Source organism: Notolabrus celidotus, chromosome 5, assembly GCF_009762535.1.
Source record: "Notolabrus celidotus isolate fNotCel1 chromosome 5, fNotCel1.pri, whole genome shotgun sequence".
Lineage (NCBI taxonomy): Eukaryota > Metazoa > Chordata > Actinopteri > Labriformes > Labridae > Notolabrus > Notolabrus celidotus.
Window position 1 is genome coordinate 21,846,276 of NC_048276.1, and position 27,131 is coordinate 21,873,406.

The 27,131-nt window shown below is 40.8% G+C and overlaps 1 protein-coding gene across 2 annotated transcripts in view; it reads right to left on the reverse strand.

The window, feature by feature from the left end:
• cxadr (CXADR Ig-like cell adhesion molecule) overlaps nucleotides 1-27,131 on the reverse strand; it is a 72,620-nt gene that overhangs the window by 18,295 nt on the left and 27,194 nt on the right. Inside the window, exons 2-4 of one of the 2 annotated variants that reach the window (XM_034683375.1) lie at nucleotides 20,477-20,647; nucleotides 10,370-10,539; nucleotides 1,605-1,809 (exon numbers count right to left, since the gene is read on the reverse strand). In XM_034683375.1, the coding sequence (XP_034539266.1) occupies nucleotides 1,605-1,809; nucleotides 10,370-10,539; nucleotides 20,477-20,513 (412 nt within the window). In that variant the 5' untranslated portion in view covers nucleotides 20,514-20,647. The remainder of the gene's footprint in view (nucleotides 1-1,604; nucleotides 1,810-10,369; nucleotides 10,540-20,476; nucleotides 20,648-27,131) is intronic. The other variant, XM_034683374.1, reaches the window with a different exon arrangement.

The window sequence follows — 27,131 nt, forward strand, 5'->3', positions numbered from 1 at the left end:
AGTCACTGAGAAACTTGTTTGTTTTCCTTTGTGCTTCATGCGTTTCTGGTTGAGCTGGTCGGTGCAGTGCAGCCACTTTAACCACATGATATCGTGTCAACAAGAGTGGAAGCCATTTTCTGAAACCTGCCCTATCATTACAGGGGAGAAATTCTTCTGATAAGAGCGCTACAATAACAGCACAGTATGCAGCAGCTTAGACACAGCTCAGACTACTGCAGCACATGTGGGTTGTTTTTCCCGTATGCAAATACCAGCCGGGTTTCGGGAGGCGATTCACTTTCGACATCATTTAGTCAGTTGACCGATCAGCAAGGCCAATGTGTGTATGTGAGAGTGTGTTTGCCGAGGGAGTGAATCATGTGACTTTTACAATTCTGATGTGTCACCCATCTCACCCTGTGCAATAAAAAGCCAGCTGAGTGCACCACAGCTGAGGTTTGTCCACTATTTAAACAAACATGACGACAATCATCTTTGGCTGTACTTTCTAAAGTGCTTATCAATACAGCAGAAGAATAAAGTATATTAACTCTTATATTGTCATTTTCAAAGTTCAATTACAGTAACGCCATCATCTCTTTACATGTGCTTTGTGAATAATCCTGTTCAAACTGATCTAATATAAAAACTATTACAGCCAAAGCCTTCATTATCTTTGAAGTTCAGAGCTTAGACTTACATCTTCTACATCATCCCCAGACACGTTTGTCGATGACATTGTTGCTCATGTGGCAGCAGGGGTGAGCTGCGATCTGGCCGCTAGAGACCCCACTCTGGTTAATCCTGTTTAAATTGATCTAAATTAAACCCTAAAATCTGAATCCTAACTTCGAAACTTACATAACTTGTCAGCTTTATAGAATTGAGGGATGTAAGTTCAAGAAGCAACATCAGAAAACTAATGTAGGAGCTGTGCTTTAACTGCACATGACACTAAAGTACAATCATATAAATAAGAAATCTCTAAAACTGGAAAAAAAATTCATTTAAAAATAACTTTGGGATGTTTCGGAATATAATCATTTTACTTCTCTAGGTTAAGAACGACTTTTTGGAAGGAAATGTTTCCTTTGTTTTTAAGGCTTTTGACACATATGATGATTTATTTACTTATAAACCTTTTAGCCTTCTGTGCTGATGCTAGGGTTATATATCATTTTAAATCATTCATGTAAAAACGTTAGAATTCCTTTGACGACACTGAAGGACAATTTATATTGCAGAGTTCTTATGTTTAAGGCCAGGAGGTGAAATTAAATAAAAGTAGCAGTTCAATATTTTTTCCGTCATCATGACTAATACGAAATAATGACCACTATATCCAGTGTGGACAAAAAAAAAAAAACAGGATTATTGTGTTCGACAATCACAGAGCATCTAGGGTGAATGCAGAATTGTATCACAACGGGGGCTTTGCTGCACAGCCTCTAGGAAGGTTACACGCTCCGTTTTAGAAGGGATTACATCAAAACAGCCAAGGAGGGCAAAGGGCGTGTAATTTCCTGCATTTTCACTGTGCCCAGAGAGACAATTTAGCCTGCGAGGGGAAATAAGAGTACTAGCTGAACACCAGAGCGTGTTCAGTAGTTTGTTGCACTCACCCATGACGATCAGCAGCATCTTCCTGCTGCGGATACCCGGAGCCTTCTTCACCTTACACTGGTAGGTGCCTGAGTCCGACGACTGCAGCGCCATTAAGTTGATGGAGGCGTCTCCGTTCTTGGGGTCGGCTGAGTTGAAGTGGACTCGACCCTTCATGGGGAGGTAGTAGTCCACATAGGCCCTGTCACCTGAGTAGATGATCACCTGGAATTACAGAAGAGGTGGAGGAAGATGCATAAGAAGTTCATTTTAGTGGGAATGACATAACTGCTTGTAAAAATAAAAGTCCTTCTATAAAACAAATCAAAACAAAAAGGCCTTGAAATGACAGTTGTGAGCTTTGTGAAAGCAAAGGCCATGCTCACTGAACCAACCAAAATATATGGAGGGAGAAAGCCCCCACTCTTTTATCTCTGCAGTGCCCTTCAGCGTGGCAGCCAGTGCAGCTCTGCCCTTTTCTGTGCTTAAGAGGAAAGAAGGTGGAACAAACAAAGCCTCTACTGTGGAGCTAAATCAACACCTGCTGTGTCAACAAAGAGCCCCCAATTCTGTCCAACCACTTCCCCAGCACACACACACACACACACACACATGTTACACACAGTCTGGGTCTTGAAAGTACCGAGGAAATGCCTGGAAATAAAGGCCAGGTGGAGGCAAAGAGAAACCTTACTGCTTGTAGTTGGGGTGATGGTGGAGGGGGAAAAAAATCACAAGGAGAAGATAAAGGAGGGTAAAAGAAAAGCAAACAATGAAAAGAGTTCTCATTCTCTTTCAGAGACACTGCCGTATTCTTCTGCATTTCCTCCTGAGACTTTTATCAACAGGCTTTTCTGTGCCACGATCATCACCAGGCGTGCACACAGTAATACCCTGGGGTAGTGAGGGGGAGGAGAGAGGGAAAGACTAAACATTGCAGGGGGAGAGGGAGAATAATGAACCCATCAGAGGAGACAGAGCACTCAAAGGAAGAATGAGAGGAGCAAAACAAAAGGGAAACAGTTCACTAAGTTGCCTTTCTGCCCCACTTTCAGCTTCAAGACTAGTTCCTGGAGTGTGCTGTAATGGGCGCAGTGTTCATCTTGTACATATTAGTCACATAAACAGGTAATGCAGTTAAAATTCCTTGTGGCTCTCAGGGGAGGGGAAACTTCTAACTTCAGCGGGGGATCCGAAACATCAGCAGCAATAACAGCGGTATGTGAGATCAGACCATGCAGGAGAGGAAATTAAATTGCCCCAAGCTCAGCCAGACAAGAACTCGCACTAGGGCTCCACCACTTCACAGGAGCACAGATGGGAGTGCTTACACACATGCACACCTCTAGCTGGGAAAGAAAAAAAATCCAAACTGCACAATAACCTTGAGATTCATGATCCAATGAAAAAAAAATCCCATAAAGAGCCGGGGGAATGAAAATGAAAAGGGCAAATGACTAGACAAGCCGGCTGGGGCTGGAAAGGACGGACGAGCACCACCGCTGTCTGCGTTTCATAACAGGTAGGACATTCAATGATACAATCTCCACCTGGCCCTGCTGTTCCTCTGTCGATGGATGGTGCACAGGAGGTTAAATAAGCAGGAACGAGCACAGATGAGGTCATTGTCATGTGATACTCAGGGAGGGAAAAGAAGAGCTGCCGATTATTTGAGATGCAAAGCAGAGTGCGGCGATACCTGTGTACTCTAAACAACCTGCAGCGCTGGGGGAGCAGCGACAATCCTATGCTCCCACTGAGGCTTTCAACCTGAAACACCGCCGTATGCTTTAAGAGGAAACGCTCAGTGAAAGCAGGAAAAAACACCTCAAAGTGGATCAAGTGTCCTTCAAAATAGAGAATGCACCAATATGTGGAAATAAGCACCCAAGATCAACATAGATACAAACAAACATTACACTTTCATCAAACAGTGTCATGGCTTTACCTCTCAATCCCCCCATCACTTTGTCAACATGCACACATTCCTGCTGCATTATCTTCAGTGAACAAAAGCCTCTGCTGCTGCGTTCAAGGACAAAGGGAACACTTTATATCATAGACAGGCTTTGAGTTTTCCCTTTTCAGTCACATTTACTTCTATAATTGTTTTTCTCATTGTTCTCACAGAGGTGGTTAACACTGAGGGCACACCCTCCTTTCAGCCTCCTGTAGCCAGGCAGTGAGAGCCAAATGCAAATGAATTACTGTAGGCATGACTGGCATCTCTCATTGGATACCAACAAAGGGACATGCATTAGCTATGCTTCAGCACCCTCAAACAGGCCTTGTTGGTATATCCTGGATACGTGTCAGATGAAGGAGGCCATATTCCCCAGCAGATATACTGAATGGATTATCAGTATGCTGTGGTGTTACAGCTGATTACATCAATGCAAAGGAAACGCAGACGGAATGTATGATTTTTTTTAAGCATTAATTAAATCTCTAAAGTAAGGATGAATTGTGTATTCTAAACATGGAATTGTAAAAAGCACAGAGGCATAATGGTAGGGTGAAGTTTTTTCGCCGATGAGATGTATCAGAGCTAGTAACCGAGGCAGAATAGAGCCAAAGTTGCATCATTTTAAATGTAGCAGCCTGTAGGATTGTGCAGAAGCATTTTGTGAGTACTGCATGGGAACCTACAGTGTTAAATTAAGAAGCCAATGCAGAAAAGCAAAAAAAAAACGTCAGTTCCTGTAGTGTCCACTTGGGGCTGGGTGCAAAAGCGGATATTAAAATGTCTGTTTTTACCACAGAATTAAACCTGTTTACAAATAGTGGTTATGGGTTCGTAGCTCATTTCTGCATTCGTAGTCACTGTATGAGGGGGAATTTATTTATCTTAAACAAATCTGTTTTAATTGGATCCAGTTTAAGAGTTAAGCATAAATGTGCATAATAAGGGGCAGGGCTGAAATATCAGGATGCGAGAAGTCCACTTCAGCTCCACCTCTCAGTCTGGGTTTAAATCATAGACTGTATAAATAATGGACCAAGTATCCGTGACGTCCCCTATCTGTTTCTGAAGCGCTGTTTTGAAGCCAATTGTTGGCGGGGCCATATTGGAAATGATGAACTCAACCTAACTTCTGTCGAGCTAGTGTGAGGTAAAGGGGCGGGCTTTGAGCCTCCTAGCCAACAGCTACAGTGTTCCCGCCTGTCAGTCAAGTCAGTCAAGTCCTTAAATGGGCAAAACTCCTAATCTTAATATCTTCTGAACTGTCGGCTTATAAAAAAATTCACCTTAGTACAGTGTGTGCTGATAGAGAAATTAGCTACTCAGACTAAAGCCATTTTTTGAACCAGGTAAACATGTTTATTATTGCTGCAATGATCGTCTGTTTTCAATTGGTGTGTATGTGGTTTCCAGTGTTTCTGCAGCCAGCCTCAAGCTGACGCTCAATGAACTGCATTTCATAACACATGGGTTTCAAATTATGGGACCGGAGGTTGCCGCTTGGTTTAAATTGATGTAAAGTTGAGCCACCATTTCCAACAAGGCTTCCACCATTGTCATGCTTCAAAACTCTGCTTCAGAAACCAATGGGTGACATCACAGAGACAACGTCCATGTCTTATACGGTCTATGGGTTAGTGCATGTCTGAGTATGTGTGTATTGGAAGGTTGTGCTGTCTGCATAGCAAAACATCAAGATGCTTGAGATGCTAACAGTGTAAAATCACACAGGATGCCAGCATTATGCAAGCGGCAACCTCCGGTCTAGAAATATGGGTCCAATGAAGAAGTGTTAAAAGCTGCAGTTCATCTCTCACATACACATGAATGGGGGAAAAAGACAATCTTTACAGCAGAAATAAACATGTTTGCAGCCTGGTACAAAAGACAAGTGTAGTCTGAAAAGCTCATTTCTCAATCAGCACACACTGTGCGGGGGGTGAATTTTTTTTGCTAACATGGCAATTTCGAAGATATTGAGATTACGAGTCTTCCAATGAGAGGCACAGCTGCCTGTGGGAACACTGTAGCTGTTGGCTAGGAGGCTCAAACTCTGCCTCTTTATGTCACAATCGCTCGACAGCAGCAATATGGCTGCCACCAACGATTGGCCTCAAAACAGCGCTTCAGAAACAGATGGGTGACGTCACGGATACTACGTCCATATTTTATACAGTCTTTGGTATTATGGCTTTATGGGACGCTGTTATAAAAAGGGTTACAGACATTTTACAGGGACAGGCTATAATTTCTGCTACCCTTCTTGTTTGTTATGATATTCTAAATATGTGTGTAACATATGTTTGGAATAATTTACTAAGTATATAGTAAACTTTAGACACCTTCCCTTTGAGGTGTAGCTGCTGGAGTTATTGTGGAAGAATGGCAAGCTTTTATTTTATGAGCTGCATTTGCAACACTTGTCTAAACAGCCTTTGTAAAGAAACCTTGGATTGTGCATCTTCATTATGTTGAAATGTGAATCTATGCTATGTCAGATTTTAAGAACTGGCCTTGTCACATTTTAAAAGGTAGCCATTTTTCCCTCACATAGATGCATCTGATATCTTAGAAGTACTGGAGAATTGTGTCTTGCATGTTTTGTATTAAAGAGCTGCTATGTAGCTTTCTTTGTTCAAGTGTACTGCTGAAAAGGATCCTGCATGTGAAAACGTGTTGCTTTACTCATAATATTACCACTGTACACAGGTGCAAGAGCATGTATGCAAGAGAAAAACCTGTTTGTTTCTTTATAACCACAAGCATGTGGGGTTATGTGCTGTATTTCAGATGCATGTATTCATACACTTCTATATGATGTATCTTGTTTTACTATAAAGGGACAATACTCTCTTGCTCCTGCCATGTACACCGCGCAACTCATCTCTCTGCCTGCACAAACAGGGCTTCAGGTTCCTTGTCATATGACCCTGTGGACTGATCCCCATCTTGGTTGCTCCTTTAGCGGCCAGGATTTTCAGTGTGAGCAGAGGTCTCTCCCATGCTTTCTGAGCGCCTCAGAGCCTCTGGCTATAAAGTTTAGCCTCCTTTCTCATTTCCCTGCCTGACCTCGTAGCGCTGGTCCTGGCAGATCGGCCTAATCCCATTTAACTCTGTCACATATATTAAAGCAGCCCTTTGGAATTAACATGCAGCTAATTACAAAGAATTCTAGTTGGAGGCTGTACAATGTGAACGTGCGCGTGTGTGTGTAGTGGCTAAATGTGATAGGTCAAGGAGAACAAATATGTTCAGAGAGAGAAGCCTGGCCTGTTTAAATTACCATAAAGGTTTGGTAATATTCATGGGTGTGCAGATGGACCTCAGCAAAATAGTATGTAATGGACAACCTCTTAAAGCAGATACACACAGGCATGTGTGATATATTTCTACAGCTGCATTCATACGAGTAAGAGGAGAGAGAGCCTCCGGGAAACCACCCACTCTCTGATCTGTTATTACTGAGCATCACTGAGATATGGAAGAGTTTAAGGTCCTGGACTAAGGTTGAAAAAGAGGTAGAGGGAAAGACGTATTATGCTGCATTGAAGATAAAATGTTGATTTAAAAATGGAAGTTTCAGGTATTCAAAAAATATACAAAAAATCTAACACGAACATGTGAACTTTTTGACTAAATCTCAACATCAGGACTTTTTTCTTGGAAGAAAAAAGAATTGGAATTGTTTCTCCTCTGAATAATACTTCTCGTGCTTGGTACTCTTACTTTAAGGTTGACATTTGACTTTTTTGTGACATTTCAACCTTATTCATGAAATTCTGATTCTTCTTGACATTTTGACTTTTTCCTCAAATATCTGACTTCATGCATGGCATTTTATCTTTTCCTGATGCACCTTATGCCTTCATTCTCAGCAGCTCATTTTATTACCTACACTTCACTATTTCTCAAAGTATCAACTTTTTTCTCAATATGTTGAATTTATTCTTGGCATATTGATTTAACCTTTCAAATGTAAAAAAATCTCCCACCTCCTTATTTATTATTTCTATACCTGGCAGAAGCAGAGAGAGTTGTTTATAGTTTGACTTGATTCTCAACACTCTGATCTTATTCATACAATGAAAAATAAAAATTCTTCTTCCCCTTGTTCTTTTTTTTTTGATGTGTGGCTCTTGATACTAACGCTTAGTGGTAGAAAACTAAGAAACTTCAAAGAACTCAATAATAAAAAATGTTTTTCAGAACTACTCATATATCAGGACTACAAACCTATTGAATCTTCCTTTTCTTCACTAGGACAGTGCATCAGATTCAGAGTGAATCAAAGTAGTAAAGAGAGAGGAAAAGACAAAGGTAATTGGTGTGGGTCAGCTTGGGTAAGAGGAGCTGGTTGGCTCAGCGGTCACAAAGGACAGAGAGATAGAGAAGACTAATGATGGGCCTGTGACCTATTTCTAACATTTGGCCACAAAAACAGTAAAGCCACGGGACACAGTGAGAAAAAGAGAGAGAAGCAGAGGGATGGGAAGTCTTTGTGACAGGTGGGAGGTGGGAGAGTGGAGAACCATGGGGGAGGACCACACCACTGGAATTATCTGTAGCAAGAGTCTGTCTCTGTGGTTGAGAATCGCCCGAGGGACTGAGGAGATCCTGTAGAGCTGTGCAGCCCTCTCTTTCCATGGCTGAGGGCCATGCTGGAAAAAGAAAAAAAGACTGGCTGCAATAAAGAGAGCTCCCATCCCTCCCACTGTGTGACTGTGAGAGGCGTACCGGGAACCATTGCTCACTAGAGGTGCATGTGGCTCTAATTACATTTGTCTTCTTTACTAAAAACTTCCTGTGTTACATTGAAACAACTCGAGAATATACTCACCTTGCACAGGTGCTAATTCATGTTAACTCTCCTACGACTGCATGATATGGTTCATAGTGTGGTCATAACTGCCATCTTACTATTTATCAATATCAACATTTATCACCACACATAACTGGGTAATGCACAAGTTTAAAGAGTTTCCTGACAATAACTAACAGCTATAGAAGCCAGCTCTACGCTCTCTAAAGATCATTACTTGGATGTGGGAATAAAGCAGCGCGCACGACAAATGATCCAGGCCTGAGATAGATGCGGAGAACCCGCTTGCCTTGATTTTACTGAGGTTAGTACACAGTAGGGATGCAGCCGGGAGCGCAACCGGGTCATAATCAGTCCGCAGGCGGAGAAAAAAAAAACGCACGTGGAGATCTGTCACTCAGCCGCAGCCCCCAGCTGAGCGTCTCTGCTGTGTGCAACACCTTTAGTCAGCTGATTCACATTCGAAATATAAGACCACATGATGTTTGTTTCCAAATTGAAACAAAAAAATGTGTTTGAGTAAGTTCTTAACAATCAATTAATCAGTAGTTGATTAGTTGTTGACATTCCTAGTACACAGTCATAGCCATAAATGCAATGGTACTAATAATTGGCAGAATAATTTATTTTGGTGTTTTGGTTTTCGGCCTTTGTTTCCTCATTTTCGGTTTACAGTTTCAGACAAGATTGGTCATTTTGGTGCATCCCTACAAAAAATATTTTCACTGACTGGCGAAATGGAGTGAAATTATCATTTCTGTGGCAATATCTCGGTTAGTTTGGACTTAATACTCTACTAGTTAGGATGACTAATACGTCTATATGGTGCAACCAAACAATGACACAAATTAGGTTACAAACTTGTTTTTTCGAAGTATGGTTAAGTGTGAACTTTGCACCCTAACTTAAGACACAACTTATACACAGCTGCTTCAACAGGCCAACAAAGGTTTATAAATAAATTAGTGGAATAAGTATATATAATAAGTACTATATTTCACATGCTCCAGCTTAAAGCTGAGCTGTCGCAAATAAAGTTGGCTCATTTCTATCTGTAGAATTATCTGTAGAGATACTTTCCTCTCCAAAATGAACAGATCAACTATTAAAACCAGTAAAACAGGGAATGAAACAGTTAAATATATAAAAAAACAAAAACAAAACACAGCATTGATGCACGTCTTTTTGGAACCAGGATGTCAGCAGGGGCTGTAAGCTAAGCTGCTGCCACAAAGTTATCTCAGATCCAAGGTGAGGCTTCCTTCAATGTCTACTGCTGAAGAGATTTCAGTCCGGAGTTTAATTATCAGCAGAGGTCTCCCCTTTCAAGTAAGACACTTTGTTCTCAGAACTGATTAAACACTGAGTAACAGTTCATGTTATAATCAGTGTTTCTTCTACGCTGTTCTTTGGACAGGCTGTCAGGAGGGGCTGTGAGCTGAGCTGCCGCCAAAGACATTAGGCCTAACCCTGGATTCATCAAGGGTTCATACTCAGGATGCTTGAATGCCGAGCATGCAAGCTCAAATTTGCAACCAAACAGGAAGTTGTGTTATGTTCTTTGTGTGATAGTGTTATTGATCTGATAAGTACAAATGTCCAAAGTTTAGCATCATTATTGACACAAATTTTCAGCATGATCCTTAAATTGCCAACCCTAATTTCATTGCTTGCACAACCTCACAGGCACCACCACAGCTGAACAGATGAGGGAAAACAAACCCACATACAAGCAACTTCTTTTAACCTAATTCCTGTTCTTGACGTACTGTCTGGCTGTGAAAAATGTCTAAAGCTACAAACAGAAGATCATGGTGGAAAATATTCCATCAACTAGGCACTAAAAGACAAGAACAAAGCCCAACTTCTTTGAATGTAGATTAAATGAGTGTGCTAAATTAAAGTTAGATAAAAAGACAAGATGACTGCCAAACGGGCTTTAATATGCTTTCTTTGAAATGAAACAGCATCCTTAAAGTTTTGTGAAGAATGTCCGGACGTACCACTTTGTCTTCTTTCTGGTTGTCGGAGGATAACAAGCTCCATTCGATGTCCAGAGGTCCAGAGTCTTCAGCTCCCAAAGAGAACTGACAGTCCAGCTTCACACTCTGCCCGCTGGCCTTCTCGATAGACGTCTGCCCCGTGGTTGTGATCTCTAGACCAGAAGCCAAACCTGCACAGCAACACACAAGAGGAGATTAGAGATTAACAAGTATGACGAGACTCGCCGTTACAGTGGAGTACAAAATTACAATTATTGAACTTGAATACAATTCGATCAGTCTTAGACTGTGTCCTGAACGTGCAGAGTGTAATCTTACATGAAGGTCAACAACACATTTGTATGCTTAAGCAATCTCCACTGCCACAGACAGTGCATATTCAAGGAGTTTGACAGCCTTGGCCCGTGACTACTGATGACTCTGCGGTCATTTTTGTCGACTAATCGGGGTGATGACGTTTCAGAGATTGTTGAAATCTGAAAAGCTTTTCCTGCATTATCGATAAATACAGCAGGACAACATAGAGGGACAATTTAAATAAGAATGTTACAGTTATTTTAGTCTCCTTGACATGATGACACCCTCAGAAGTTTTAATTAAAACATAGACACTCAAACTTCTAATTAGCAGTAATTCATGAGTCCAACACTTCAACCACATAGATCTTATCACGTTTTCATCTGTTTTACTAAGTGCTTCATACACTTGGATCTTGTTTTCCTCTCTCGCTTTGGCAGGAAACATATTTTTTCTGTATCTGTTGTAAGGAGTTAGTCCTTTTTTATAACATTCTGTTCATCCTGAGATTTTAGATAAAAGCTCACTGAGCCAGAGCACACGGAGCTCCTAAAGGGACAGAAGGTGGACTAAACAAACACACAATCACAGGCACAACAACCTGTATGAGAGAACCCCTGTGATGAATAACTCCTGAAGGCAACACGTGTTCACCATTTATCTATTTTTTTAAAGGTGAGTGATGGTGTTCATTTGTACAAGTGTGGAAAATGTGCAACAGAGGACCAAAGATGGCAAATTGTTGTAGTGACTGATTTTACAGGAGCAGTTGCCAAATGTAGTGATTTGAGAAATGTGTCATTCATAAAATAAATATTGCTACATCTTGTCTTAGAAGTGAGTCTTTTAAATATACATGACGTAAATCACATGCTGGATAAAAAAAAAAGACAGTAAAAGAGCTGTCTTTGCTGAAGCATTGGTGGTAATAATGAAGAGGAAACGCAGCCCATCACCAAACTGGAGCAGATTCTTCAGCATTTATTCTTAGAAACGAATAAACATAAATTCCTGGTGACATCAACTGGGTTAAGATTCTCCATTCAGTGAGAGATTTAAGCCGCAGCGAGGAACACAGTCCATAGAGAATGGAGTTGTCACATGCTGCCTCGACACATTAAAATCCTTCTGACAGCCTGCCACCTTCCACTCAGCGAGCGGGGGGAGAACGGCTTTTAAAAAAAAAAAAGAAGAGAGAAACCACCACAATATGTTGCTGCTAAAAGGCGCTGCAAATGTGTTACACTTATCACGTCGCACCAATGACACCAAACACATGTAAGGGAAATTTTGTGCTCATCATGAAAGTGAGCTGTCTTCAGGTTCATCTGCATCTCATTTACCCGCCTTGTTCAGACAGATGGAGCTGACTCGAGTGTGCAGGGATAATTGTTGTACAGGAGTCAACACTGTAACTGTAAACCGCTTCTGTCTTCCTGCAAAGGATCCTCGACTTTAAAGGTTTCCACAAAGACAGAGAGAGGATGCGCCTCCCAAAGATTACACTAGGGATGCACGATATTGGGGTTTTTGCCGATATCCGATATTTTACAACTCATTTCGCCGATTACAGATAACGATATTTTTTTCCGCACACCTAATTGCAGATATCATCAATTCTCTTCTGTATTGGAATTAGCGTACAGTATTATGATGATACTCTTATTACATTTGCTATTTGATATTCATTTCTTGTGCAAAATAAGAAAAATACTTAATACTTAAAACTGCATATCTATTTATGTCAATTGCTTTCAAATAAAATTCATCCAAAGAGATACATCCTACTTAAAACTTTGATGATGCTCTCCCTTAGACAATCATAAACCCACAACCAGAGCAAATTTGGCCGATTTCACATTTGACATAGTAAGTAAACCTAACCTCTGTTCACAGGGAACATGTGAAAAGTGCAACTGTACAGCAATTAAACCCAAAATAAATAAATGGTTTACTCTTTGACAGTAAATGTGCCTAAATTAGTCAGCTACATGTACCTTACAGACTGCTGCTTAAATTCAAATTTAACTTAAAACATGAGCCCAACATGTGTGCAGCAGCCCATCATTTATTGTTTAATTATATTGGCGGATATCGGCGTGTTGGCCGATATCCGATAGTTAATTTTCAAGCCAATTCCGATAATGTGCCGATAATATCATGCATCCCTAGACTACACTACACTACTCTTTTAAATCAAAGATTAAGACTTTCTTATTTGCCCCAGCCTTCCAATCTTAGCTTATTTTAACTCACTTTAAATGCAAATTTTAATGTAATTTTTAATATATTTCTAATTTTCCTTTTCTTTTCTGTTTTGTTATATTTGTCGTTTTAATTGTGTTCTTTTATGCTTGTCTGAATGTTACCAATGCTTTTAATCTTTTAATGTAAAGCACACCGAGTTGCCCTCGTGTATGAAATGCGCTATACAAATAAAGCTGCCTTGCCTTGCCTTACTGTTCAAAGTGCATCATGTGTGCTTCTTCCATGCAGACCTCTTAGATGAGCAAAAATCACCCTTATATTTCTGTATGAGCTCAACTGCCTTTATATCTTCCAACTTAAATTTGGACGGCATCTCAGAGAATACATTTCATGTGTTGGAAATGTGAGTGCTTACATTGGCATAATCATGGGCATTGATCTAGTCACACAGTGGGAAACTTTCTCCGCCTGTTTTTACTGCAGAAAACGACAAGGACATCCAGCATGACAGAAGAAACGTTTTCAAAAAGCTCTCCTCCTCCTGTCATCAGGCCCAATTCTCTCCAAGCCTCATCAGTTCTCTGGGAGAGAACACCATCATCCAGAAAACACATCTCTCTGTCATATCATCTGACGCCAGCAGGAGTCTTTCATGTTTTTTTTTCCACTCTGGGGATACCTAAATAAGTAGCTAGTATTTGCATTTTTGTCATTCTTTTATCCCTTTTACATTCCAACACCTGCCAATACACACATACTGCAGGTCAATATAAAAAGCATGTGATTTAATGTTTAATAATCATACTGGTCCTTGATTTGTGCAAGTATTGGTATTCAGGCTGTGCAGAATGAGTGTTGGGGGAGGGAGGGTGTAGATGCAGAGGAATTTCTGAGTGCATGCTTTTGCTAAACTCAGCCTGGTGTGCTTGCAAATATGAGAAATATCATGTAAAACAGTAAAATAATTCAACTCACAATCTGAACTTTGCACCCCTCTCAGACTGTTTATCCATGTAAGAGAGATCAACAAAAATAAAATTATATTTTACATCACTCAACAATCCCCAGCTTACAATGTTTTTTCCACAGGCTGGTATTGGATGCTGTGCTATGACTGGCTGAACGCTTCTGCAAACTGAGCTTTAGGGAAGACAAGGTGGTTATCCGTTCTCTCCTGCTTCTTACCATTTGTGCTTTACAAATGTTCAACCTTATGTGGTGTCACCTGATTTTTGAGCAGTGACAGATCTTGTCAATGGTGTAATTCATACATTTTAAAATGCATTCCTGCTGGGCAAAAATTATGCAGATTGTCAGGCAAGAGGTCATGAGTGTTGGAATTTAGCTTCTTGTATCGTGGCATCAAATATCAATATATTGATTTAAAAATAATATGGTACTTTGCAAGATCTCCCTTTCACTTTATTTTATTTGTCTTTTGAGGGGTTTTTGCCTTTATTTGATAGGACAGCTGAAGAGAGACAGCAAATGTGGGGAGTAGATAGCAGGGGAAGACATGCAGGAGATGGTCGCGGTCGGGAGTTGAATCAGCGACCTCTGCGACGAGGACTCTAGCCTCTGTATGTGGGGCGCTTAGACCACTAGGCCACCAGCGCCCCTCTCCCTTCCACTTTAACTCAGTGTGTCACTACTTCATAGGGCTGCAAAGGGGTGGAACATTTCTGGAAAGTTTCCAGTAAATCTTCATGAGAAGTTAAGCTAGAGAATTTTGGAAATATTCGAAATTGGAAACTTTTCATGGGAATTATGGGAATTAACTCATCCCCCGACCCAACCCATTTAAAAATTAACAAAAATGCAATCCCAACAAAGTCCCATTTAAAATGTTAAATGAAAAAGCATCTTCCCTCAAGCTTCTCAAGCCTAGCCTCTGCATTTTTGCTAGACCCTTTCAGGCAATGGGCTCTTCCTGGGTCTCATCAACATCCTCCATGTCCACTTCCTGAACATCCAACTCTTCCTCTTCAGTGTCACTGTTCAGCCTTGTTGAGGATGGCTCTGTGCATGTGCATGTAGGGGCGTGGTCTCAATAGCCCTGCAGTAGGCAGTGTGCTATGTGCATGTGATTGAGGAATAGCATAGATAGTCAACTGTACTTACATGAAATCTGGTTGTTTTAGTCAGGATTATGCTAAAATATATTTTCCCCAAATATATTTAAGTTCCATATTAAGAGGCAACCTTAAATTTAGTAAATTCCTGGTTTATTCCCATGGAAAGTTTCCAACTTTGAAAATTCCTGGAATTATGCTGAAATTCACACCCTAAAATCAAATATGCAACTTAAATGATGCCTCATGTTGCAACTAGAATATTTCAACTGAGTGGATGTTACCAGGTGACTCTAAGGGAACTTTCTAGACCCTGGTCCTCAGGGCTAAGAGGCTGTGATCCACAAGTGGAGGTCTCACTTCATATCTACCAGACTCCCCTCTGGGCTGTGGTAGGTAACTGAGTGAACCGACACCACAGAGTCTCACACTCACACTCACACACACACACACACACACACACACACACACACACACACACACACACACACACACACACACACACACACACACACATTTAGAAAAGCGACAGTCTCAGTCACACCCTCTATTGTTGAAGCCCAGAGCCTGTATGTATTTGATACGACTGTAAAACGAAAGCAGAGTTTTATTTCCAGGCTTCCGGTGCTGAAGCTGGTCGTTTCAGCCCACAGATTCTGACAGGCGCCCTTAATGGGAGCGATCAGCCGCCTCCAGCAGAAGCACGGGAGATGGGCAGAAATATAGAGAGAACTGAGATATGTGTCCATCAATGTCAAAACGGGATACACAGCTTGGCATCTGCAAGACGAAAAGCTGTGTCAATTCATCAAGCACTTCAAGAAGCCGGGCTGTTTCTCAAAGTTGTTTGGATTGAAAGGAGAGAAAAAATTGCATTCTGGGGGGAAAAAAAAGTATTCAGCTGGAACGGTTTGTCTTAGAGACGGGTTTCTCCGTCTGTCTGATGTACCTGTTAAATAAATGACGGACCACAGAGGCTTTAGGCAGCATTTGTTTAAATTACAGCTCAGCCAGAGGCTCTCTATTCTGCAGTGCACACACAGAAAAAAAAATCAATTTCAGGATGTCACCTCTTCCACTGGTTTACTTATGAACCTGCCTGTCAGGTGTCTCAGGTGACAATAGAGCACAGACAGAGGAACATCAACACAATGAGTGCACTCTTAAGGTCAGTTCCACGTTTAGTCATCAGATGGGAATCTATAAAGCTGTTAAATCCGGACACTCCAAGTTTAAAGAGTAAATATGAATACAATTATACCTGAAGATCAAAGTTTATGCTTTGTTGAATAAATCCTCAAAACTGTGACAGATTCTGCTTTTGCTTTATCCAAACACTTTCTAGACTCGGTTTGAATTAAATGATTATATTCATTACAGTTGTGTGTGTTTTTAAGAGCAGCTTACCTTAACAGTAACAAATGTTTTATTCATTTACACACTGATCAGTACTGTTTTAATATTCAGTGTCACTGAGATATTAGCTTAAGTAAAATTGGTCATTTTTATTCAACCAGTTTATTTCCTCTACTTAGATATTAATGTTTTGATGTGAACAAATGATCTGCAATGGTAGGAGGCATCGTGACTGCGGACAGATTTGGTTACTTGTCATGAGGATGTCTGTGTCTATGTTTTTGCCCTTGCTTCACTCACTGGCCTGAGGTGGACTGAGCTTACTGGTAAAGGTGAGGTCACTTAGGTTTGACCTCAGTGGGATGACGTCTGGATGGATGTTTGTTCATATTTCGTTTACTGTCAGTTAAATCTGACCCACCCCCACACACACATACACCCACACACACAGTCCTGGTGATGCAGTCTGATGTTAAACTTAGATATGAATGCTCTTTGTCTTGATGGTGTAATATTATACAGAAAACTTGATACACGGTTTAGGAGCTATTAACTAAATGAAAACATAAACCTGTCAACAAAACATTCACTTGCATCAATCAGTTACATGGCCCAGGGCTTACATTTTATGGGTGATCAACATTCACAGAATGAAGACCTCACAGTACAACGTTTTACACCTGGTCTACAAGCACCCAGATGGCCATCCTTTCCACATAATACAAATCACTATAATGGAGCTCCAAGCCATCATTTTAATCATTTTAATGAAAAGTCAGATGAGTGGGCTGTAAACACAGCAGGAAGAATAGGGATAAAGATTATGAGTTCAGCCAAACCCTGTCAAACCTAAACACCAGTGACACATCAAGAACAAATGTGAAAGAAGTGATGAAGATTATACCGTGTGACAGTGGTTGAGCTACACAAACCCTCAAGTTAGTATAACTTTACGCCCCTATGTTATGTTTTTATATCAATGATTACTTATTACTCTGTGAATAACTGTTCATAAGAGTCTTATCTGCCTTATCAGGAATTAATGGACTGATTAGATTTCTCAAACACATGTATGGTAACATCATTGACATGCCCACTACGGTCCAGTGATTGCTACCGAAATGGCCGAAGAAGTTTGGAGTGAAATGATGGACGACTGTTGCTGGGGAAGCTTTTGTGATCTTTAGTTGTGCTGTACATGCACAACAATGTAGCAGCAACAGAACTGCAGGCTGTCAACAAAAATGTAGACTTCTAAATAAACACAAAAACATGTGATAGAAATAGAGAAGAGTGATAGAAACTGAGGAGATTGGGTCTCCACCATAGACTTTATAAAATATGGACGTAGTATCCGTGACGTCACCCATCTGTTTCTGAAGCGCTGTTTTGAGGCCAATCGTCGGCGGCAGCCATATTGCTGCTGTCGAGCGATTGTGACGTAAAGAGGCGGGCTTTGAGCCTCCTAGCCAACAGCTACAGTGTTCCCGCCTGTCAATCAAGTCAGCTGTGCCTCTCATTGGAAGACTAGTAATCTCAATATCTTTGAAATTGCTGCGTTTGGAAAAAATTCGTCCCCCGTACAGTGTGTGCCGATCAAGAAATGAGCTATCCAGACTACACTGGTCTTTTGTACCAGGCTGTAAACATGTTTATTTCTGCTGTAAAGACCAGCTTCTTTGAATTGGTGTGCATGTGGTTTGAGCCAGCCTCAATCAAATCTTCGATGAACTGCAGTTTTTAGCACTTCCGCATTGGACTCATATTTTTAGACTGCTTGGTTGCTGCTTGGACTCCACACAGAGGTAGGCTGACTGCCGGTGAGGTAAGGTAAATCACTGCTCTACCAGAGGGTGTTAACATTATAACCTGCTCCTCTTCTCACTGAGACACAGAGGTGTACTGCCTTTTGTACCTGAATAAGGAGAGGTTAACTTTTACTACCTCTGACCGTGTTCAAATCGGATGATGTGCATACAAAGGGATGGGTAATTTATCAGTATTTTTTGGTACCAGTATGTGATTGGTCAGTTCCAAAAGTACAGCTAACCTTATGAATAAACAGTGCTCCTATCGGTATTCAATATTAACATTCTGCCTTCATGCAGGGTTTTCCACAGGCACCTGCTGCCTGCCACTTAATTGCAGCCTAGAACTTTTCATTATTGGTTAAAATAAAGTATTTTTATTTATAAATAAGTTGCAACTTGCTCCCCCCTGTACATTTTAGGAACAATCACCTACATTTCAAATCAAAATGTACACGAGAAATGCGCCTGTGTGTCACCGTCAGTCCCGTCTGTAGAGGCGGAGGGCTCTTAACTGAGAGGAGACTTGAAATAGATATTAGCAAAACATTTGAAGACAAGCGGAAGAATTGCATTTTGCCGCACAGAGAGGGGTGTTTGTCATTAGAGGCTTCATCCTTTTTATGGTGAAATCTCTAATTACATATTTCATATTTGGTTATTATGTGAGGTTTGTGAGCTGGCTTTAATACTGTGGAAACTCTTTATATAATTCAGTAAAGAGAACTCTCTCATGAGATTTGTGTTAACATGAATTACGAAACACTAAAATGACTAGGTGAAAAAAAACAGCTCCAATCTTGCTAGAATGTCAGATTTAACATTGTGTGGCCTGTAAAACTACAGAAAGATAACGTTAATGTCTTATTTTTTGCACCAAATAATGGAAAGTAGGATCAATAAGAGAATGGATAAGTATTAGTATTGATAAGCAGTATGGTATCAATACTGGTATTAATACAATCCTGATGATGTCCATCCTTATAGCGACACGTGACAGAGAAAAGTAGAAGGTTTTGAGTCATTGGTAAAAATAAGACGAGGCTGGTGTTGGGTGAAATGCCAAATTGAATAAAAAAAGAGAAATAATAATAGGACACAAACATTGGTATTTACTGAGATCATAGAATTATGTGGTCGATGATTGTCAGCCATCAGCAAATTAAATGAAAACTAATCCCCACAGACTTTGTCAGATTAAATTAATCTATGTGTGACTGGTCAATACAAGTCAATGACACATCCTTTTTGTCCAGCTCTCTGGGTGTTTTTAAAAGTAAACTTAAGACTTACCTTTTTAATCTAGCTTTTAATTTGGAGTAATTTATTTTTAGCCCTGGACTGCATTATTATTTTTATTATTATTTTAACCATTATTATTTGAATCGTTGCTTTAACATATATTTATCTTATTTAATTATTTATTTATCTATGTATTTATTATATTCACCTGATCTTATTAACGCTACTTTATTTTTAACTTTTCTTTCTACTATTACTTATTTTATTAATTTTACTGCATTGATTTTATTTTTAAGTATTTCATTTATAATCCTGCCTTTTATACTTTTAACATTGCTGTTGTTTTCTGTCTCTCTGTTATTCTGTGAAGCACTTTGGGCTGCATGTTTTTATGTATGAAAGGTGCTCTATAAATAAAGTTGAGTTGAGTTGAGCAGAGTGTCACATATTCATAATCTGTTAAAATACCCCAGAAAATACAAAAGAAAGTTCACCAAAACCCTAAAAAAGAGCAAAATGATGTGTTTCTGCAGGCCGCCATTACTCAGTTTAAACAATAAACATGACTTCTTTATCCACTGCATTGAGAATGATAAATAAACCCAACCCTTTACCAAAAAAGCCATAAATGTAGCAACTATGATGACTGTTGATTGACAAAGACGCTCAAATTGTAGGAGGATTTCAGCATAACCATTAGCTACTTGAAGTGAATCACTCAAAAAACCCCGGCAGTGCTTAAAAATAGCAGCTCACAGGGTTAATCAGTAACTTTCAGCTCTCTGCAAACACTGTACTCACTGTGTGAACTTTTGAGCATGTGACTCGGAGCAGTAATGACTTCACTGAGCTCAAAGTCTGCTTTGGTGAGAGCGCTCCACATAATGACTGGCTTATAATGCGTGACCGTCAGTCTTTATTTAGAGTAATGGCAGGAGAGCTAAAGTAAACTGGCCTTCTTGCTTGAAGGTAATATAATCGGATGATAACTGAGACCATGGTTACAGTCCGAGGCAAGTATGAAAAATAGACTGTAGGTAAAAGCAGCCATGCATGGGCAGCACACACACAATTTCATGGAGACCACTGTCTGCTTAAATTGGTGTGTGTGTTTGTGTGTGTACCTGTGTGTGTCCATGTAGTAGGGGAGCTTAGCTGCATGGAGGGAGGGCATGCTGGCTAATTAAAAACTCTGTCTTCATAACTATTCATGGCCGCCGCCTGCGTCTCCCTGAGTGTCTCTTTCCCTCCAGTTTCCACCACACTCTCTGACACAGCACATCCCGGCATGGTTACTGGGAGACCGGGAATGAACAAGAGGAATTTAGGGTGTCAGCGTGCTCCACCCAATACCCCTGCTCCCATTCACTCCCTTCACCCCCTCTCTTCTTCCTCTCTCTGCCTGTCCTCCTCTTCACTAACACACCCCTGATTGTGCGGTGCCAGTCCTCTAGACTTCCAATTCTCTCCCGTCCTGCTGATTGTAACCCCCGCCACCCACCCACCCCCTCTCCACCTTTGTCGGCATACAATGGGGAGCGAATCCTGTCTCCTGGCAACCAATCCCTCCGAGGAGGCTGCTGTGGTGCTTAAGAGACGGTGCGAGGGGGAGAGAGGGAGAGAGAGGTTAAGTAGGTGAGGACAGAAGGGAGAGTAATGAAAAGGAAAGTTAACGTTGCCTCACCGTTCAAGAAAAGCATAGTGGAAGTCAGAAAAGGCCAGCTCAGTCCTGTCATGGGGAAGTATTTTTAAAAATAACCATGTGTACATTAAAAGGAGTAATGACACAGTTTCACCTGGAGTGTTATTAGGGTAATACTTCCGTCTGTTATTTCATCCTAACTGACAGAAGTTAACCTGGTGCAATTTGTAGTTGTGTGTGTTGGCATAGTTTCTGCAACCGTCTTACCTTATCTCAGAGAGCAAGTTTAATAGCCTGCTAATAAGCTTATGGGCTAACGTAATGAACATTCAGCTTTAAGGAAAGACCTTGAAACATTAGCTGCCTAAACAGAAGGTGGGTTGCTGCTTTTAGATCCAGTGAGCCATGAGCATTTGTTTCACACAGTGAATGTGAGAGTTGATACAGTGATCACGGCTCACAGAGAAACTGCTATACCTAGCATCTTTTTCATTGAGTTATTAGTGTTTGGTTAGCCACTCTGGTGCTACCCGCCCCCCCCCCCCCCCCCAGGAAGAATACATCTCTCAAGTAAAAACACCAAGTAAGTCAGTGTACTTCCAGTTTCATTGGGACACAGTGGGGGGGCTGAATTAACTAATTCAAAAGTTAGTTTGGTTTAAAAAACCTTTAAAAAACACATGAAATGTAGGAGTTTCAGGTTAAAAACAGTGTATCTCCAACATATCTGAGATGTTAATGTCACAAGACAGTGAGCGGACTGCCAGCTGAGCTGCCACTAATAACTTAGTTCAACATAAGAAATGTCATGCAGCTATTTTTTGCTGATACCTCTGTCCTTTTCTGAGGATAACCAGAGCTCACTTTCACTGTAATTTCATCCCCCTCTGCTCCATGAGCTTGTTTTCTTACAGAGGTGTGATGTTTAAAGTGGGCATGCAACCAACTAGACAAGTTCTTCCCACTCAAAGACACAGCAGACTTCCTGGTCCTGTTTCTGCTGGAGTGGAAGTTATTTGATGGATACAAGTCAGGGAAACGTTTATCACTGATATAACAATCTGCTCTCCAGTTTTAGTGCACCAGGAACAGTAAAAACATAAGCTTGCCATTGCTCTCTCTGGTGTGTCTATGATGCTGACAGAGTTACTTAATCGCCTCAGCTCTAAGCCGGTGTTTGTATACCACCATTCCCTGTTTCTTATCAGCTGACATTTACACTGCTAAAAATATATCTGCAATAAGCCAACACTGGTTTGACCAATTCATCCGCCTATTGTAGCTCTTGTTTGTAGCCACAAGAGATTAGTTTCTCAGTGACATGTACATGGATTTCAAAGCAGGGATACCGTATACCCAGAAGTATTTTGTCAGAGGTCTTCCGGGCAGACATGAGGTTAAGCTGGGTGCTGTAAGGAGCAGTTTCAGCAGACAGCGATAAACCCTAAAACCAGGAGACGGTCTGACAGGCTAACCTCCTCTGACCCTCGTGCTGGCCAAGCTAAAGACCCTCAGAGACTTGGCAGGGACCACAGAGGTTGATAAGCCTCTTTCTCCACCCTTTGACCTTAAAGAGCATCCTTGGGAGTAAAGTCTGAAAGCCAAGTCTTACCATGGGGAGATAAAGGGCGCAGCTATTTCAAGCTCACAACACAACAACAGTGACAAGAAATAACCTGGCTGAGTGAGAGCAGTCAATGAAGACGAGACAGGATTTACCTTTGTTTACCCTCTCTACGGTCGCTAGTCTTAAAGCGGTTGCACGTGTATTTGGTCTGGTGGAAGTCTCAGTAGCTATGACAGCTGTGATTTAGTATTCAGGCCAAAGAACAGCAAACTATGAATATTTGAATACCTGAGTGGTGTGGAGAATGGATCCAAGAATTAAAGCGTCTGGAAATTTGTCTTTAAAGACTAAAAATGCACTTGACTTCAAAGTATTCACGAAGCATGCACAAGAATGACAGGAAACCTAGACTGTTGACTAGGGATGGGTACCGAATTCGGTACTTTTCTAGGTACCGACCGAATTCCGTCGGTACTACCGAGTACCGACTCACGTAAAATCAAACGGTACCATGTTTCGGTACCTGAACGCATCCTTGTGACTGTGAGGGAGAGGAAGAGTAGGTGATTTTCCATACTTTCGCCCTGTAATAAAGTCAGAGACTGACCGGGTGGATGTCTCTGCTCTCTGCTCTCTGCATCTGCGCGGGAGCGCGCCAAACGGGCGCGCGCACTCACCGCGAGTCAGAACTTCATGAGGATTCACTTTATTTTATACAGTCTATGGTTTAGACTGACCCTCTCGGAGAGGAAAACTCTTTTCCTCCAGGGGTCATTGCAGAGTCTGGACGTAGCCCCTCGAGCCTGAGGGAAAGCGTCCCGACTCTGAAAGGGGAGAGGTAGGCGGGGGCCTCCCTGTCGCGAACATGTTCACATGGAACCCTTCTCCACTTCGGCCCGACGCGAACCCCAAGCTTCGAGGCTGAGTCGACAAATGTTTCAGCCTATTTGAGGTATTTGCACCTCGGAGTTCTACGTCGCAGAGTGTGTGACGGAATGCAACGTACTGCAACGTGACGTGACGCAACGTCGTGCTGGGAAATGAATCGTTATAAAGAATCGATAACATTTGAGGTGTACAATTCTGATGGAATTGATCAATTGGAACCAGTTCTAAGTCAGATCCGGTTTTCGATTCCCACCCCTATTGCTGTGTTCTCACTCTAATGAATAATCAGCTGTATGAAGTTTTGAAACTTTGATTTAAATGAATCTGTTTAAATTTTTAGATGCTTATTTTCAACATATAATGCCATGAATGACGTTGATAGATGGTTTCCAGTGGCGTGACTTTGCACAACATGAATTTTAAACCCACTTTCTCATGAAAACACCCTCGGAAGAGGAAATATTTACAGTTAACTGCTTCCTGAAAACACCCACACACTGTACAGCCATAAAAACAAAGAATTATGTCTAACCAAATGAGAAGTCAGAAGAAGGAAAGATAAAAACAACTGACAGAGCATTAAAGCATGCAGCAATATTTCCCTTGATTGGCCATGATGGTGGGATGAATATTTGTAATTCATTATGGCAAAATGACAGTCTGGGGGCTGTGGAATGAGCAAATTAAACAGCACAGTCACTCTCTTCATCACAAACAGTCGGGCCAATCCCCTGTGACTGTGCCGAAGAACATCAATTATTTCGGGCACAGCAGAGGATAACTTCATAACTTGGTCGCTGCTCAAAAAGAAGGCTGTGAATGCTCGCCCCAGTGCCCCTGCTGGAACTATTCAATTTGAGGCAATGTGTGCGCCCTGAGAGCCGGCGAGCTCGGCCGTGGTTTATTTAGTGTTGCGGAGGGCTGGGGCTGTTGAGCCATAGTGATTGTGCTGTAATGCAGCCTGAAAGCTCCACTTGCCACACAGAGCTGCCATCAATTCCCGGCGCCGATGACCTAAAGGCTGTTTTGACATAATTGAACATTAAATGATGAAGGGGTGACGAATGACAGGCACTTTACTCGACTGCCTGAGCATTTGACAGCTTTTAGACGAGCCCGTGGGGGATGTGGTTGATGCTATTGCAACGGATGTCCGCAGCGACCAATGTCTGCTCACATCCATTTCTATCAACTCTGACAGCGACAATAATTCTGATTTAATTAGTTTTTATATGAAAGCTGGAGCTCACCAATAATCCCTTTAGTTCCCTTTATAAATGAATCTCTGTCGATGCTGGGAGGACAATATTATTATAATGCATATAGACTGAAATTAGATTTGTAACTCACAGTTAGGTTGGTAAAAACTGACGTCTATGAATGTTTGAGGAAATGAAGGAATGACAGCAGGAAAAGAGAGACAAATGAACAGTGGTTTGTTCTCAGCCTCCACAAACCTGCATCATCATTGGTTGGGTATGTAATACCTTACATTTCACTCTGCCTACATGACCTATCGCCTTCATTCAAATGCACATTTCATGCAAACTGGTGGTAGCAAAAGATGCTCTTATCAGTGTAAAATCAAGATGGCAGCCATTCTTTTACAGTCAGTCCTGAGAAAACGATGAATATACAGTTGTGCTCATTAGTTTACATACCCTGGCAGAATGTATGGTTTCTTAGGGTAATTTCTATTGTCTTTATGATATAAATAGAGTAAACACAGTTGTTTGCTAAAAATTTTGCTTCACCCAACCACTAAACACGAGTGAAAAAAAAGTTTTTCTCTTATCATTTATATTCTCTGAAAAATGGCCAAAAAAAATCACAAATTCTGACAGGGTATGTAAACTTATGAGCACGACTGTATAGTACAAAAGATCAGATTGTACGGTTGATGCTATATTAGGAGTCTCAGTTGTATCTTCTTGATGCATCATTGATTTATTGCTGATATGTTAGCACTGACATGTGAATGTGGTTTTCTATATGTTTGTATTTGTTTGTTTTTGTTTCCTTATTTAGATTGTTGCAATAAGGCAGGTTAAACTGTAAACAGAATTGCCCTTGGGGATTAATAAAGTTGTCTGAATTGAACTGAACTGAAACCATACACCAATGAGAAAGTACACCAATTACAGCAAACGCAACAAGCTACACGCTACAAAGCTGCACATTATCAAATATTCATCTAAGGACATGGGGACATTCTTATAAATCCCTGGGCTTTTTGATATGTTGCATTGTTTATTTCAGTTTTGTTTGGCACTAAGTGTTCAGGCACTAAAATGAAAAAAATAAAAAATCCAATCTTTTACACACTAGTGAATCTATTGTGTTATACTGGAACATAATCTATTTTCCCCTTCTGAGCATTTCTTTGAAAAAAAAACTACTCCTCGTTGGGTCAGTACTTGTTCTAAACAGATCTAACTAAACCCAAATAAGTCTGAAAACTACGGTGGCCCTGAAGGACAAAACAAATTCACGAAAGATGAAACACTTTTACAAAGTTGGAGACAAATTTACATTTTGGAAAACATTTTTACATTTTATAAAACAAAATTACATCAGCAGAACACTTTTACTAAGGCCAAAACAAATTTATATTTAAGAAAATAAATTTACAAAAGATGAAACACTTTTACCATTTCTGAAACAAATTAACATTTCATTTTTAAGGAGAGGGAATTTTAGGGAATGTCAAATACTGGAAGTGATCCGGATGTGATGGAGTGAGGGGTCATTTAGTTTGTTTTGATGGAGAGAAACCAAACGGAGATGGACATGGTTTACATATTAAGACATCCTCATAGGTGAGGTGTCAGACCTCAGATGAAAAAGTATCATGTCTCATGATGAAATTTTTGCGGAGATATGACGGAGCTTTTCCAGTGTCAGAATTCAGATGAAATGGTCTCAGACCACATAGACTCAGGCTAAACGGAGTCAGGCTAAAAGGAGTCAGACTTAATGGTAAAAGTGTTTCATCTTTTGTAAATTTGTTTTCTTATATGTAAATTTGTGTTGCCCTTGGTAAAAGTGTTTTTCTGATGTAATTTTGTTTTATAAAATTTTAGAATGTTTTCCAAAATGTAAATTCGTCTCACACTTTGTAAAGTGTTTCATCTTTTGTAAAAAAATAAATAAAAGTGTCCTTCAGGGCCACCGTAGAAAAGTAACAAGTGCTTGGTACTCTGATTGATATTTGTAAATCAGTGAGTTCAGTTCTTCGTCGTGACCCTGAGATGTATGCTTCTTATTTACAAAAGAACATTAGCATGCGACTCAGTGTAGGACAGATGTGAAGCAGGTGCTAGTTTTCAACCTCTCTATCACTATGGATTGTTTTAATGTTAGAAACAAACCACTAAAAGCCTCTCAGCCCGTCCCTTCCTCCTTCTACCCCCACCCCCTGTGAGAGGAGGCAAATTTATCTGGAGAACCCTGAAGAGTCAGATAAGAACCCCCAGTGTCTCTGAGACCTGTGGAAACACACACACACACAAAATAAACAAAAGGTCTGTGTCCTTCAAGATTTGTTGAAGCCTAGGGACACAGTGAGGTGGTTACAATACAGGAGTCTGGTTGTGCTGTAAAGCCGATAGGCCGGACGCCAGCCCAAGGAGCGGCAGAGAGATAACCCACTGATAACAGCCTCATGGGAAACAACAGAAAA